Here is a 13,761-nt window from a genome sequence, read left to right on the forward strand (position 1 = left end):
AGTTTCTTACACTGTCACTCTGCTTTAAAACCAACTAACAATTGGAATAAATTATCATAAATCTCTTCAACATATTGTGAAGATTGCTCTTTGCCATCTGGTGGTGAGAGAGAGAATGAGGCTGTGCATGCGGCTTGTATATAGCTGGAATTAAGTATGAGGCAGCACAACCAGTTATTAGGTTTAGGGGCAATTCCTTGCACACCTTTAATAAATGAAATCATCACTTTAAAACAGAATTTTGTATTTTCTTACATTATCTTTATCTAATATTAAAATGTGGTTGATGATCTGAAACATTTAAACAAAACAAATATGCTATAACTAAATCAGGAAGAAGGGAAAAAAAGACCTTTATTTTACAAATACATTCTGGTTTTGGCCACAGTAAAACCAGCCTTTTACCATTCTGTGCAAAAATAATTAACATGTGACTTCAGTTCCCAGCGCATTTTAACAGTGACAGGACCACATCATGAAACCATGATAGACCAAGCTACTACCTTCTATGGAGTGTATGGAGGCTGTTGAGCGTCCTTTCTTTGCCTCCTCCCGGGGATGCCTTGTTTCCAAGGCAGACAGTAAGGTAATGCAAATGACTTCAAATTAGGCTAAAACGTTTTCATTTAAGGTTGATCATGACCTAGTGCACGAACGGTCGCGCGCTTGCTCTACCAGCATTTTTTTTATTTAAGAAACGATTTTGTCAAGTGCGTCAGAGAACCCTTGGTCATTACGGAAGTCAAGCTAATTCCGTCATTAAAATAATTATAAAAATGGGTCTCTTAGATAAACTATGTGATTGAATTCTTATTGTGAAAGTCTTAAACGGAAGTAATTCTACAAACCTGGTCACTTGACAGTGGTGCAAGATGTCGCTCAGTCTTTCTTTACCGAAGCTGAATCCCAAATGCGCGTCGCTTACCGTCGCATCTTTTTAAACCCAAATCAACTGTTTTGCCATTAACTGGCATGTTACATGTAGTACAAGGCAGGGCGTTTAGAGGGTTTTTATTGTGAAAGAAACACACATGGGATATTTCCAAATTTTTTGGAACAATCCAGATTTTAGAGTGTATAAAATCGGTGTAAATAACAAGGCTTTCACTCGGTGACCGAGTAGATGAACTGATTCTGTCAAAAGATAGCCGAAAGAAAGAAGGCGCGTGGCATGATTCATGATTTTAGTGTTCAAAAAGTCAGCACACAGATGTGTTCAAATGGAAACGACTGTCAACATCTGTCTCCAGGTCTGCTCGAGCTGAAGGTGAAGCAGGATTTTCGGGGGGCTCTCTATGAGGTGTGCTGGAATAAAATGCTGCGCATTATTGCTTCCGTTAGAGGTTAGGCTTCTTAAATTACACACGCACCTGAGTCAGGAATTTATTTTTTGACCCTTGTTTTCGGTTAGGCATTTGCTGTCTTCTGAAAAGCGACGAGGAGGATGGTCTTTGCTCTACATGTAATTGTCATGTCTTCGGCTTTTTTCAATCCCAGTTTTGCCTTCAGTTCTCACTTCGACACAGGTAAGGGTCAAACGGAAGGATTTCTTATTTCTAATAAGAATGTTTATCCGTTCACTGGAGAGCTGCTCGTTATTTATGTGCTTTTTATGCTTTGGTTGAGTGATCACTGTTGGTAATATGCCATATATCATATGTACATACATTTTCTTTCTTAACCAGCAGTAGCATCAATAATATACGAGTGTATGTCGTGAAAAAACACAGTGATCCTAAACCCTTACAGTCTATATATGGGTGTTTTTTTCACTGTCAGGCCATATCATAGCTTGGTGAAAAGAGGGTTAAAAGTTATACCTGCACTGAACCTGCATAATCCTACACATACATCCCTGCAGTTGTGTGTGTGCATGCATGTACTGTATGTCTGTGCTGTGATCAGGGTGTGTGCCTGTAGGCTGACTAATACATTACAGCTATGCATGGTTCTGCTGTTTGAGGGTTGCAGTTTTTGGTCCTCATTTGGATGCAGCATTTAATCGCCCCAACATGTCAAGTGACAGGATCTTGGCAAAGGTGAGCCCGTGTGCTGCTGCAGTGTTTTGGGACAACTGAGCAGGAAGACAAGCCCTCACACAGGATGACAGGGCTTGAATTAGAGCAGAATAAATAACTGTGTACAAATGTAAACAGGACTAAGAGAGTCCCTGCACTGGGTGCAGTGTGCTGAGCATACAAATGACAGCACTGAGCACAGTGGCTCTCAAGTTTCAGGCTCTGTCTGTCCTCCCCACTCTGGACACTCTCAGTGATCCCTGATCCGTTTCTGTCCAATTATTCCACCCTCTTCTACCTTCCTGTGACTCTCCCCATGTCTTATTTGGTGTCTCTAAGCTCTCTTGTCCTTATGTCCAAATGCAGCACAAAAAGGGGGCTTCCATTTAAAATGAGGTTATATGTGATTATATGTCTTTCCTTTTGCATTTGCAAAGTTGTAAAATATTACATGAAGAAATACAGGAATGGAAAATTTTGAAAACGAATGTGAATTTATTTTTGGACTTTTAATATAAAGCCAAACTTAGATGCCATACAAGACTGAAAGAATCATCACAGCTGTGCTGATCAACCCCAAAAACAAACAAAAATACATTTTTCTGCCTTTGTATACTTGAAAAATAAGTGGTCGGTGCTGTTTAGTGCAATATGATACAAACAAACCAAAACAGTTCTTTTAATTTGAAAAAATGATAAATAGCTCCCAATTAAATTATGTGTAAAATGCCTGCTAACTGAAGCTCTTGTGGGCCATCTATAATGTTGTTGCTTTTGCATTTTCTCCCTACTGGAGAACACAGGTTTGTAAAACGTTCCATCAGGATTATTCAGTGAAACATATTTTCTTTCATCAGCTTGAAGCGGGAGAGCCTCTCTTACAGCTTTACATATATGAAGATTTTCAGCTTATATGAGGTGGAAAGGGTGGGGTATGAGTGGGACTGTGCATGTGGCTTGTATATAGCTGGAATTAAGTATGGGGTCTGGACTGTCACTCCTGTCATAATGATCTATATTTCTCATGAGAGCAGGCCCTCACCCAGCGATCCGATTCCTTTCTAGTAATTGGACTGAGAATCAATGTTGCCTAGGAGATGGAGGGGGTGTGTTTTAGAAGGAACCAATCATTTCTGCAGCCACTGCTAAGGACAGAAAAATGCTAGAGACCCTTAAAGGGGAGGGACATACTCAGAGAGGAATTAGCTGTAGTCGCTGAATATGCTGTTTGCAGATTAATTAAACACACTCTCATTTTGAAATCACTAATTTGAGGGAATGGGGCAGTGAAATTAAACAATAGCCACACATACAAACTACTGGGAGGATGTAAATGTCAGATTCTCCATCATTCCACCATTCGGAGCTTTGCAAACTGACCATTTTAACAGTGTAATCGACTGTGCGTGCACACACAAATTCAGCACACCCTCACTCACACAAACACTTGGTTGATTTGACATCAAAGCTAAAAGTCAGGCGGCGTTTGAACTGCAGCACCCCTCAAGCCAACCTCCACAGCTGCATTTTGTCCCCATGCCCCAGGCTGTATAAGAACATGGTGTGCTCTACCTCTGCACACTTTCACGCAAACAGTCACACATGTTCAAAAACACACATCCACACATGAAAACAACCATGGGGCCAAGTCAGCTGTCACATTGGCTGGCATTATATAAGCCGTCAGCCAAGACAGACACACCGTAGCAGGTTTGAATTCATCAGCCTTCACATGACTGGGTTGGGGTTCGGTCTGAGTGCAGCCAGGGGTAAAGTCGCCCCCAGCTGCACTCAGTAGAGTGTAGCATTCTGCACCAACAACTGCAGCCAACACCTGGCCTACTATTGCTTCAGCACCAAGGAGAGCGCTCCCATCAGGAGCGGTAGCAGATGTGCGTGAGCGTTACCGTTTAGACCTGGCTGCATCCTACATACAGACTAAATCTGCAGCGCATCATTGTCACTGCAAACAGACAATGGATTGATATGGAAGGAAGCACTGATACACCAACAAGCTGACAATGCAGCACTGTGGGAGGCTGTCTTTCAGCACTCACCTCTGATGCCTTGAGGTGGCAGTGGCATCGAGTGTACATGTTATAAATAGTATCTTGGTGTACACATGTTCCATGCATGTTTCACATTGAGGAAAGCGTTCACGTGACCCCGCATACACATGGACACACTGCTGCAGGCTGTAACCAAGGCGTTGGTGATGCTGAAGGGAAGAGATTTTAAAAATGGTTTCTGTGCTTGCTCTCGAAGCTCCTCCCACTGACTGGGTCAGTACAAGCCAGTCACCGCGGACTATTTGATTATTCATCTCTTCATGTGTAACACCAAGCACTTTGGTTGCATAAGTCTTCCTCTGGGGGAACTAGAATAAGAATGAAGTGGATTTCAGCACTGAAGGGAAACCATCTATGTCTCCTCTGTGCGCTCTCTGTGTGATGATGTGGTGTGCCACAGTTGTTTAAAGCTCTGTGTGTAGTTGCATAGTTGTTTGTCTTAGGGAGGAAATACAGTGTTTAATTCTTCTGTGCACTGTAAATGTCAGATTGCACTGGTGGCAATTTAGCAACATCTCACATAATAAATGAATAGCGCTAGTTAAAATACAAGGTTGATGTGTAGTCAGTTTTTAGAATTGTGTTATTATAAGATGACGACTAAACAGCTGCTGGTTTGAGAAACAGAAGGAATTTGGGTGGAAAGTGTGCTCATTGTGTGCTGGTGTGTTCACTGCATTTAGGTCATAACAGGCACATGTTTAACAGAAGCAGACAAACACGGATGTACACGAGAACCAGCATAACTCACATTAAATTGTTTTGTACAGGAATATTTGCATTTCAGCTTTTACATTTGCACACAGTCAAAAACTATTGGGCATTCACTGCTGTGGTATGCATCACAAGACACTGGCTATATGTCATATAAAGTGCATATGGTTTGCACATACATTAAATTTGTGTTTATCAGCCTGAGGCCTAAGTATACAAGTGTGGTGTCATGTGAGTGCAGAGTAGTGCTCTGTCAGGTCTGCATGCAGACAGCTCTGTCACTGATGACAATTTATACAATTCAGTAGCTGTAAAAGTTATGTGACTCTAATTCTGCCATTTTTTTTTACTAGAGTTTAGGAAAAACTGCATTGTATTCTCTGTATTAATAAAGAAAAATGTAATTTAATTAGTATTTTTACTTGGTGTAGAGGAATAATCCTCTTAGGTTTTGTTTGACAGCTTTTGCAAAAAGGACATACAATAATTTTCTTTCTAATGCATCTTCTTTTGTGTGTAAAGCAATAGTATTGTTAGTTTAATGTTTTTAAAAGGCACTGACTCCTGTTTACATCAATTCTTCGTTTCAGTACTAATAGCCTAGAGAGCAGTGAAATAGAAATGGTTAGATCATATCCACAATTGAACTAGATGATTACACCTATATATTTATCAATGCTAAGCCAATAGGAAAACATAACCTGGCCACTTTGTTGAGTCCAGAGCTGTTAGAGCTTAAATGAAATATGAGCTGTGTAGAAATTAAGTATCTTTTATATTCTCTTTCTCGGGCTAACAGGAAGAACTATTACAGTTTGTATCACTAAGCACAAAAATGGGCTTGTATACATACATGTCATAGAGGGGTTCGCGTGGTTATTTCATGATACTCTCTGTCCATTTACCTCAATAAAATCTCCGTACTTGAATATATGGATGAGTGGTAACACATGCATCAGACAATCCTCTGTTTCCCACTCTAGCGGACTCGAGAGGATAAACATATTTTCATCCCATTCATTCACGCAGCTCTCTGTTTGCCAGTTAATGATAAACTGTGAACAGCTTTTGTTCCATTTGTGAAGAACATCAGCTTTGATTCTATCGTGCTGCATAATAATTACCCCAAATTAGCAGTTTTCCTTCAAAATCTCACCCATCAGCACACATTATAAAATGCAGGGTAAAGGCCAGCAGAGGCTGCTAGTCCCCTCTGCAATGGTCTGTACATAAATCATAATAATGGCTCAAATAAATGAATTATTAATGTTAAATGTTGCAGCTAACACTTTTTCATTCAGTGCCCTGGTCTTGTAATTAGTCTGTCTTAAAAGATCTATCCGTTATAAGCAGAGCTGATATTCAGACCCTTTTTTACAGTAGTGTGCCCTTGCCTGGGCTGTCAGCGGATGGACATGGCAGGCCTATAATGCAGATCCATGGTGGTCCTCCTGGGCTCTCACTCCCAGTTAATGACAGTTATCATGGCTCTCTGCAGGCCAGCTCATCCTTCTGCTATCTGCAGTCATGCACAGACAGTGCGACTACAGAACAGCAAAGAGGATGTAAGATGGTGGAGGATACCATATCCTGCCATTAATCATGTCATTCTGTTCCCTCTGCTCCCAACCCTTCCTTAGTCTGACATCTGTGCACATGTGTATTTGTTGCTTTCTCCTCTGTATGTTTCTGTGTTCATCACTGTTTCATTACAGTCTTGTGATCCTCTAACTTTCTGCTTTAACTTTTCCTCTTTCTTCAGAACATTTTTATCTCTCTCAACTTGTTGTTTGGTTTTCTCTTGAGAAGTTTGTCTGTGTCAAACTGCTACATCCAACTAGATGAAAAAGCAGGAGCTAAGTCCAGCAACTTTGCATCCCCACATAAGAAGTCTCAAGTTGGTCCTCACATTAAATCTTGACATTAACTTGAAGAAAAGCAGCACAGAATGATCATATATTCACAAAGGCAGCTCTCTGTTAATCACCTGAAACTGGAATTTTTCAGCTATTGTAATTAAAATGTTTTGATTGGTGATTTGCCTGTCACTGCTTGCAAATGCAGATGCCTCGTGTGCATTTTTCCTTCTCTCCGCTATGGGATTTATGTGTGTAAGCAAATGGTATTGTTGGAAACCACTTGGTACCACCCAGGCAGGGCAGATGGAGATGCTTGTTTGGCCCTCCAGCACTGTCCTAAATGTAAATTTGGACTGTCTTCTGCTCTCCTGTCCTGTGTGTGTCTCTTTCACAGATTTTCATCGTTTCCTCTCCGTAGAATTGAGCGAGAGTAGAAGTGCATTAAGGGTGTAAAAATGGAAGAAACTAGTCTACTCTTGCATAAGTGGTGACACTTACTGCCACAGTCTAGGACTTGCTGCCTTATTTTCAAAGTATACTAATATCAACTTAGCCGTTCGTACCTTTTAGAAATGTTCCTCTGTAAAATATTTCATTGTCTTCCAAGATCATTTAAATGTTCTATTTAATGTCAAACGAAGTTGCAAATATTATTTCTTAATATAAGCTTCTGTATAGAAGGAATGGCTGTAACATGCTGTGCCTTCCTAACACTCACAAAACACAGGTCTTGGCCACTGACCACACACAGACTTAACACTCTATTTATTTAAAACATGCCCAATCTATTGAATACTAATTGCAGCTGAAACTGTATCTCACCCCGCTCTTTCTCGAGACAGTTTGATTGCAGTGGTGTGTAGTCTGGCACGCTGCCCACCCTGCAGGCCCCTTGGTAAAATAAATAAATAAATAAATAAAAGTAAGAGCTACCAGAGAGACCAGCGAGAGACTAAAGCAAAGCGCTAAACAGAGGTGCACAGCGAGGAGACACGGCATCTCGCAGAGGGCGAAGCACGCACTATTGTTTGTGTGTTAGTGCTCCTCCTCATGGACCTCATTAGTCCAATGTTATTTTATGGAGCTTAGTGCACCACCTTTACTGGATTTTCTGCGTGGGTGCAAGTTCTTGTGTCTGCGTGCGAATATGAACACATGGCTCAGCTCTGGCCTTCATATGAGTGTGGGAGGGAGATCTTAATATTCTCACTCTGTCCTGAATAAAATACCTCGTTTGTCCCCTGTGTGTCCCGTTTGTGTCGATTTGGAACAGATTTTTTTTTAATGCATGATGAACACGAGCACTGTGTAGTTACCCAGAGTTGCATTTAGGCAGCAGTAGATGTGTTTTAGCTGGTGAAGTGGGCCGTATGAGCTGCACAGCAACACAAGGCTCTACCTTATTGGTTTATTTATGATATACCGTTAAAAGCTCAGTGGTTGTGCTTAACACACCGTATCCTCATCTTATGTATACATGCATGAACACACACACACAGACACATGTACATATGCTGAGCTTAGCTTTTCTCTTTACTTCGTGCTGTGGGCCTTGAGCTTTCTACATGTCTATTTTTCTTGCTCACCCTTTATTAGTTGGTATCATTGCCTCCGGTATTTCATGGAGCACTGTCAGACAGTAAGATGGTTCAGCTTGCTTTCATTACTATTGGTAGACCTTATTCCTGCACTGACACTTTGAGCAGTCAACTGTTTCTGATATAGCCAGTCTGCTTTTTGCATTTCATGGCCATTATTTAGTTTTAAACTTGCATTGTCAGCTCTATGATCGTGAAGGACTCAGCAGATTTTCTTTAGCCACTGCGATGTGACATGTGCACATCAATCCTAAACCTAGTATTAGATTGTTTGACCATCATCTCACAGCACAAGCCAGAAGAAACACTGAAGGTTTCCCATTATTGGAAAGTGCAAAGCAATGCAGATGGCCTCATTCATTCTTTCTAGTTACGCCACTACATTGTTTTTCTCTTTATCCCCCCCTTTATCCTACTGCATCCTTGCCATCATCAGTCTGAATTGTGGGGGTGGCATGGTGGCTCCATCACTCCCCCTCCTGTGTTTCAGGACATTTCTCATCTCTCTTCAGTCCTAAAGACGGCTTTTTAATAAAGTGGGTATGAGCATGGATTTAAGTGCTTTATTTTCATTTCGCTGTGCAGCTGGTGAACTAATGTGTGCTTCTCAAATATTTATGGAGGACCACGAGTCGTCGCTCAGTTCACGATTCCTCCAAGAGGAAGTGAGACGGCTTTTCAAATGTCGCACTTTCATATTTATATTTATACCTCAGATTTTCTTCTGGGTGACCATATTTGACTTTCTGGTAAAGAAGGATTACTTAATAAAGAATGATCCATATGCCTTAATTTGGGCTAAATATTGGAAAGTATCCTAGAATATGACTTAGTTTCCCAACTGGGAAGCGGGAAGCTAAAAAGGGAGCAGATAGAGATTTTTCAGTCCTCTATTTACTGACCCATTTTGAAACTCCTCTTTGGCAGAGTCCTGGTGGTGAAGGGATGTGCAAAGAAGTACAGATACCACTTGCATTTGCAGCTCTTCCTGGGGATTCCCCAAACTCTGTGTGTCCTAAAATCTCCACCTTGCCAGTCATGCGCTTATACATACTTGTAAGGTAGTAACTAGGTACTTGCACTCCGTTATTCAAAGCAAAGGTGGTTTGACGTTGTGAAAAACCTTACCTCTACTGCCAGTATTTGTCATTTTCCATAAATTGATTCCCAAAGCTTATAGCTAGAAAGGGTAGTAGTTTTTTATTCATATTTATTTGTTGTTTTATTTATTTGTTTTTACTAAAATGTTACAGTGACTTATAGAAACTCAGTTGTTTGTACTGAACCCTGGACAGAGTTTCGGGCATACAGCAGAATTTCTTGAAAACAAACAAACAAACAAACAAACAAAATATTTGTTTGAGGAAATGCTGTGTAAAAACCTGCAGTAGTATAATAGCCCACCATCCAGTAAACCTTGGACTTCCTGGATATTTCATGGTCTTGCTAGTACTTTAAACAGGCCCTCTCCTGCTTCACATACACTATACATAAAAGATGGATGTAGCCCCTATCTGGTTGCAAAGATAAATATATTATTGTGATTTAGTATCTCATGAGTCCAATGTCTCGACCACTAGTTCCAAGTCTTATTTAAAACAACATAATATTCATTTTTTCAAAAGTTTTCTTGTTAAGAGTATAACTGCGTGTAAAGTAGGGCACACTGTAGAGCCAGGCTGACATGTTGCTACATACTGTACAGGACCATGCAGTGCCTTTCATTTGGCATTAGGATTGCAGTAGCCACATTTCCAAACTCAAGGCTTCAAAAGAGGAGCCTGCATAAAAGAGTTTATGATTTGAATGTCCATAGAAATGCTGATCCTTATTCTGATTGCCTTGTGCAGCATCATTAGTGAATACTAGATACTGCATGGACTGGTGGGGAAGGAGAGAAGTGTTGGAATTCAGTATACATGCAAACCTTATTTTTGCAAACAGAAGTCCCAGTTCCAACCGTGAAATGAGAAGAAATCTCGTGTCTCAAAGCTGTCTATGAAGCTGGCATTCAGCTTCTGTGAAACTACAAAATTAGTTAGTTAGTAACAGTTGTCAGTGACATCAGCTCTAGTGAAATATCTCTCTCTCTCTCGCTCTCTCTCTCCATGTATATGTATATACATATATATATATATATATATATATGTATATATATTTGTATATATATATATATGTGTGTACTTTGTGTGCTGTGGGACTGTAACCAAGTGTTCATTGGTAGCAAGCACAAACAGGAGCAATTGATCAGCTCCCAGGCTTGTACACGATGACAGCCAACTAATAGTATCCTTCAGAAGTGACAACATGTGTATGTCTGTTTTATGTTGTGTCCTTCAGTGGGCTCTGAGTCACCATGCCCTCTGATTCAGCATGTATCATTGCTGTTTCTGGCACCATCTGCACAGCATGGTTCCTCCCCACTCCCTCCTCCTTCCCCACATTCATCCATCAATCCAGTCCTGCCGGCACCTAAATTGCGCAGCAGTAACTTAACGCAAAATGCTAACTCTTATTCTTTTTAATACCACTTGACATTTTCATGTTGCTTTTAGAATATTTTATTGCATTTTTCTTGCATTCTAAAGCACCCAACATTTTATTCTTATTTGATATAATGGGTTGTGTTTGTTTGCTGTTTTGTAATGAGGAAACAGCAGAAAATTCTGTGCAGAAGGATTGAGTAATGAATCAGTGCATGTACATATGTTTTAGTATACAGTGTAATCCTTTAGAGTAACTGTTGAGCAGATAAAGATTCTGCCATAAATGTGAGAATAACACAGGTGAAATGTTTAATATTGTGTTACAGAGGGAAAGATTGCATATTTCCTTTGCTTTTATGGTTTGCTTCTTGATACTTAGAACATTAGAAGGCTTGAAAAGATGGCATTTTAAGGATCATCCCCCATTTCCCTATCAGCCCCCTCACAGGCTGTGTGTTGTGGTATGTGGTGGATCTAGAAAGGGCGCTGCTTTGTTTAGTTTCATAATCACCTTCTTTTCCACTTCACAAGCTCTCACATACTGAGACACACAGACACACACACCCTCTCTCAGCGGGCAAGGCATCAGCAAAAAGGAAGGGGCATGAGGTTTACCGCACTGTAAAAGCCAATCAACTAATATGTGTTGGCCATCAGGACGTTACCATGGTGATGTGTTGGCGGGTCAGTGCCCACACATATACACTCATGCACTGCAATTCTTAAAGCAGGCTTCACATAAGAACCCTGCCTGTTTGCACTGTCCACTTCCATGTATATGTAAATGGAGGGTATACAGGGCTTTGTGGCCATGACCTCAGGGTTAAGCTTTGGTTGGAGTAGTTCTGTTTGGGTTGCAAAAGCTGTCAAGGCCGGAAGAGTATGCTCCCTGCAGCCGAATGGGTCTGGACTGCTGGGTCTTAGTCAGGGAGCCTTTAAAAACCCAGGCACAAGAATCACAGACCACAGTGATCATAGTCAGCACTGGAGTATGCTTTTGTGTGTGTTAACATCACAGTTGTAAAGTAATAAAGGAAAATGGATTGAATACAGTTCTGCTCCTTTTCTTGAACTGGCTGATGAATTCATGATTTACATATAAAGAAAAGCTACAGGGTTACTGTAGATAAACTATAATATCTATATAATATTTATATATCTATAATCTAACTATAATCCTTAATTTAGGTTGTGTGTTTATATAATTTATTTTTTTTATGATAAGTTAAAGAATACATTTTAGACTTTAGTTCTTACATTTTTTCAGCCTCAATAGCAAATTCACTATTTGAAAACATTATTCCGAGTCACATCATAATGATGTCACCACGGTCAGTTTAATAAAACTTTCTAATGCAGTTCTTGCATTTCAGACAGGAGAGACGGAGTCTGAAAGACATTTATTCATCTATTGCAGGGAATAAAAATCTTATCATTACAGCATCTGTAAACCTTCAGGTTATTACCAAAATCTGAGAATTGCTCTTTAATACAGAAAATCTCTAGTTAAGAAAATGCCAGCAAGGTACTCTTTAAGAAATTGGAGATTATTTTGTTCTCTGATCAGTAGTTTGAGTACTGAAGGTGTATAAAGTTTTGTTGCTGTGTGTCCGTGTGGATGTCATGAAGAAAGATTTTTAAAAAAGTAAAAGTAAAAAATAATTGAATAAATGTCTTGAGCTATGTGGAAAGAATACTGCTAATTCATGCCTGCATGTTTGCATCTGTTCCAAGCCTTCTTTCACAGTCTCTCTGTCTGTCTTCCTCTGTCTCTCCTTCTTCCTTTGTCTCTTCCATCTGTGCTGGCAGCAGGTTTAATGCTGTAAATCAGCTTATGTAGATGCGCCAAACTCTGACATCTGGCCCCTCTGGCCTTTTCTAAGTTACTACAGGCTGAAAGACAAACTAACACATGTGTGCTGCATATATGCATACAGGAAAAACACAGCAGATTGTGGCCAATACATACAAACCCACAGAAAACATTTAGCCAAGGTTTAATGGAAATCAATTGCTTTAACAGAATTAATTTTTAGTTGTACTTTAGTTCCAAACACTCCTTTGAGAGCAGTTTGGGCGGTATTGAAGAAGTTGCGAAGCGCATTAAAAGTACACAGTCAGCATTTTCATCATCGTTTTTTTACACACTGAAATAGAATGAGCCATTACTCCTACTCTGCTGCCGCTTTATTAATTTATTAAGCAGTAATTGTTTTGGTGGGCGGTTTAAAACTTTCAGCTTCTATGACTCAGAGTACATCGTAACCACTGTAATTAATCTACGGCAGCCTACTTTCTACACAGTCTATGGAGATTAATATGAAACTGAAGAAGAAATGCTAATGAGGAGTCATGCTTCTTTCATCAAGCTTGCCCATAAACATTCACAAATCACCTCTTGGTTTTAATTTCCTGTATGACTACAGTTTACCATCTGATCTCTGGTTCCATGCTTTTAACACTCGCTTTATCTTCTGATGTTGCAGATGGGGCTCCACTGAGCGAGCTGTCTTGGCCTTCATCTCTGGCAGTGGTAGCTGTCTCCTTTTCTGGCCTCTTCACCTTCGTCTTCCTCATGCTGGCTTGCCTCTGCTGCAAGAAGGGAGACATTGGCTTCAAGGTGAGCTCCCTGCTGCCCCCAACTGGACGTGGTGAGAGTAACACAAACTCTATGGAGTCAGTAGATGTCCAGGGAATATGATGATCTGCGAGTTAGCTGAGTAACAAAAAAAGAAACAAGGGGGCAAAAGAAAAAGGAAACTTGTTTTTGTTTCTGCTGAAGTTTGTTAGATTTTATCAGTGTTGGGACTAACGCGTTATTAAGTAACGCGTTACAGTAACTACGTTATTATTGTGGTAACGAGCACGGTAACTAGTTATTATGCCAAAACCAGGAACGCGTTACTCGTTACTGGGATTTAGATAGGCTCGTTACTCGTTACTTCGTGTGGTGGCTATCGCGGAGCTTCCACAGATTCAATAACATTAGCAAGTGGTGGAGGCCAGCAGGTGGATGA

General features: G+C 40.4%; 1 protein-coding gene across 7 annotated transcripts in view; it reads left to right on the forward strand.

Annotated features, from left to right (window-relative positions):
• Positions 1-438: 438 nt before the first annotated feature.
• The window catches only part of aatka (apoptosis-associated tyrosine kinase a), a 32,806-nt gene continuing 19,483 nt past the window's right edge, over positions 439-13,761 (forward strand). Inside the window, exons 1-4 of one of the 7 annotated variants that reach the window (XM_005454960.4) lie at positions 449-586; positions 1,251-1,300; positions 1,412-1,526; positions 13,231-13,364. In XM_005454960.4, the coding sequence (XP_005455017.1) occupies positions 1,445-1,526; positions 13,231-13,364 (216 nt within the window). In that variant the 5' untranslated portion in view covers positions 449-586; positions 1,251-1,300; positions 1,412-1,444. Of the gene's footprint in view, positions 587-848; positions 1,527-13,230; positions 13,365-13,761 lie in introns of those variants that run through there. The other 6 variants (XM_019357872.2, XR_266557.4, XM_025906306.1 and 3 more) reach the window with 6 other exon arrangements.

Source organism: Oreochromis niloticus, linkage group LG4, assembly GCF_001858045.2.
Source record: "Oreochromis niloticus isolate F11D_XX linkage group LG4, O_niloticus_UMD_NMBU, whole genome shotgun sequence".
NCBI classification, from domain to species: domain Eukaryota; kingdom Metazoa; phylum Chordata; class Actinopteri; order Cichliformes; family Cichlidae; genus Oreochromis; species Oreochromis niloticus.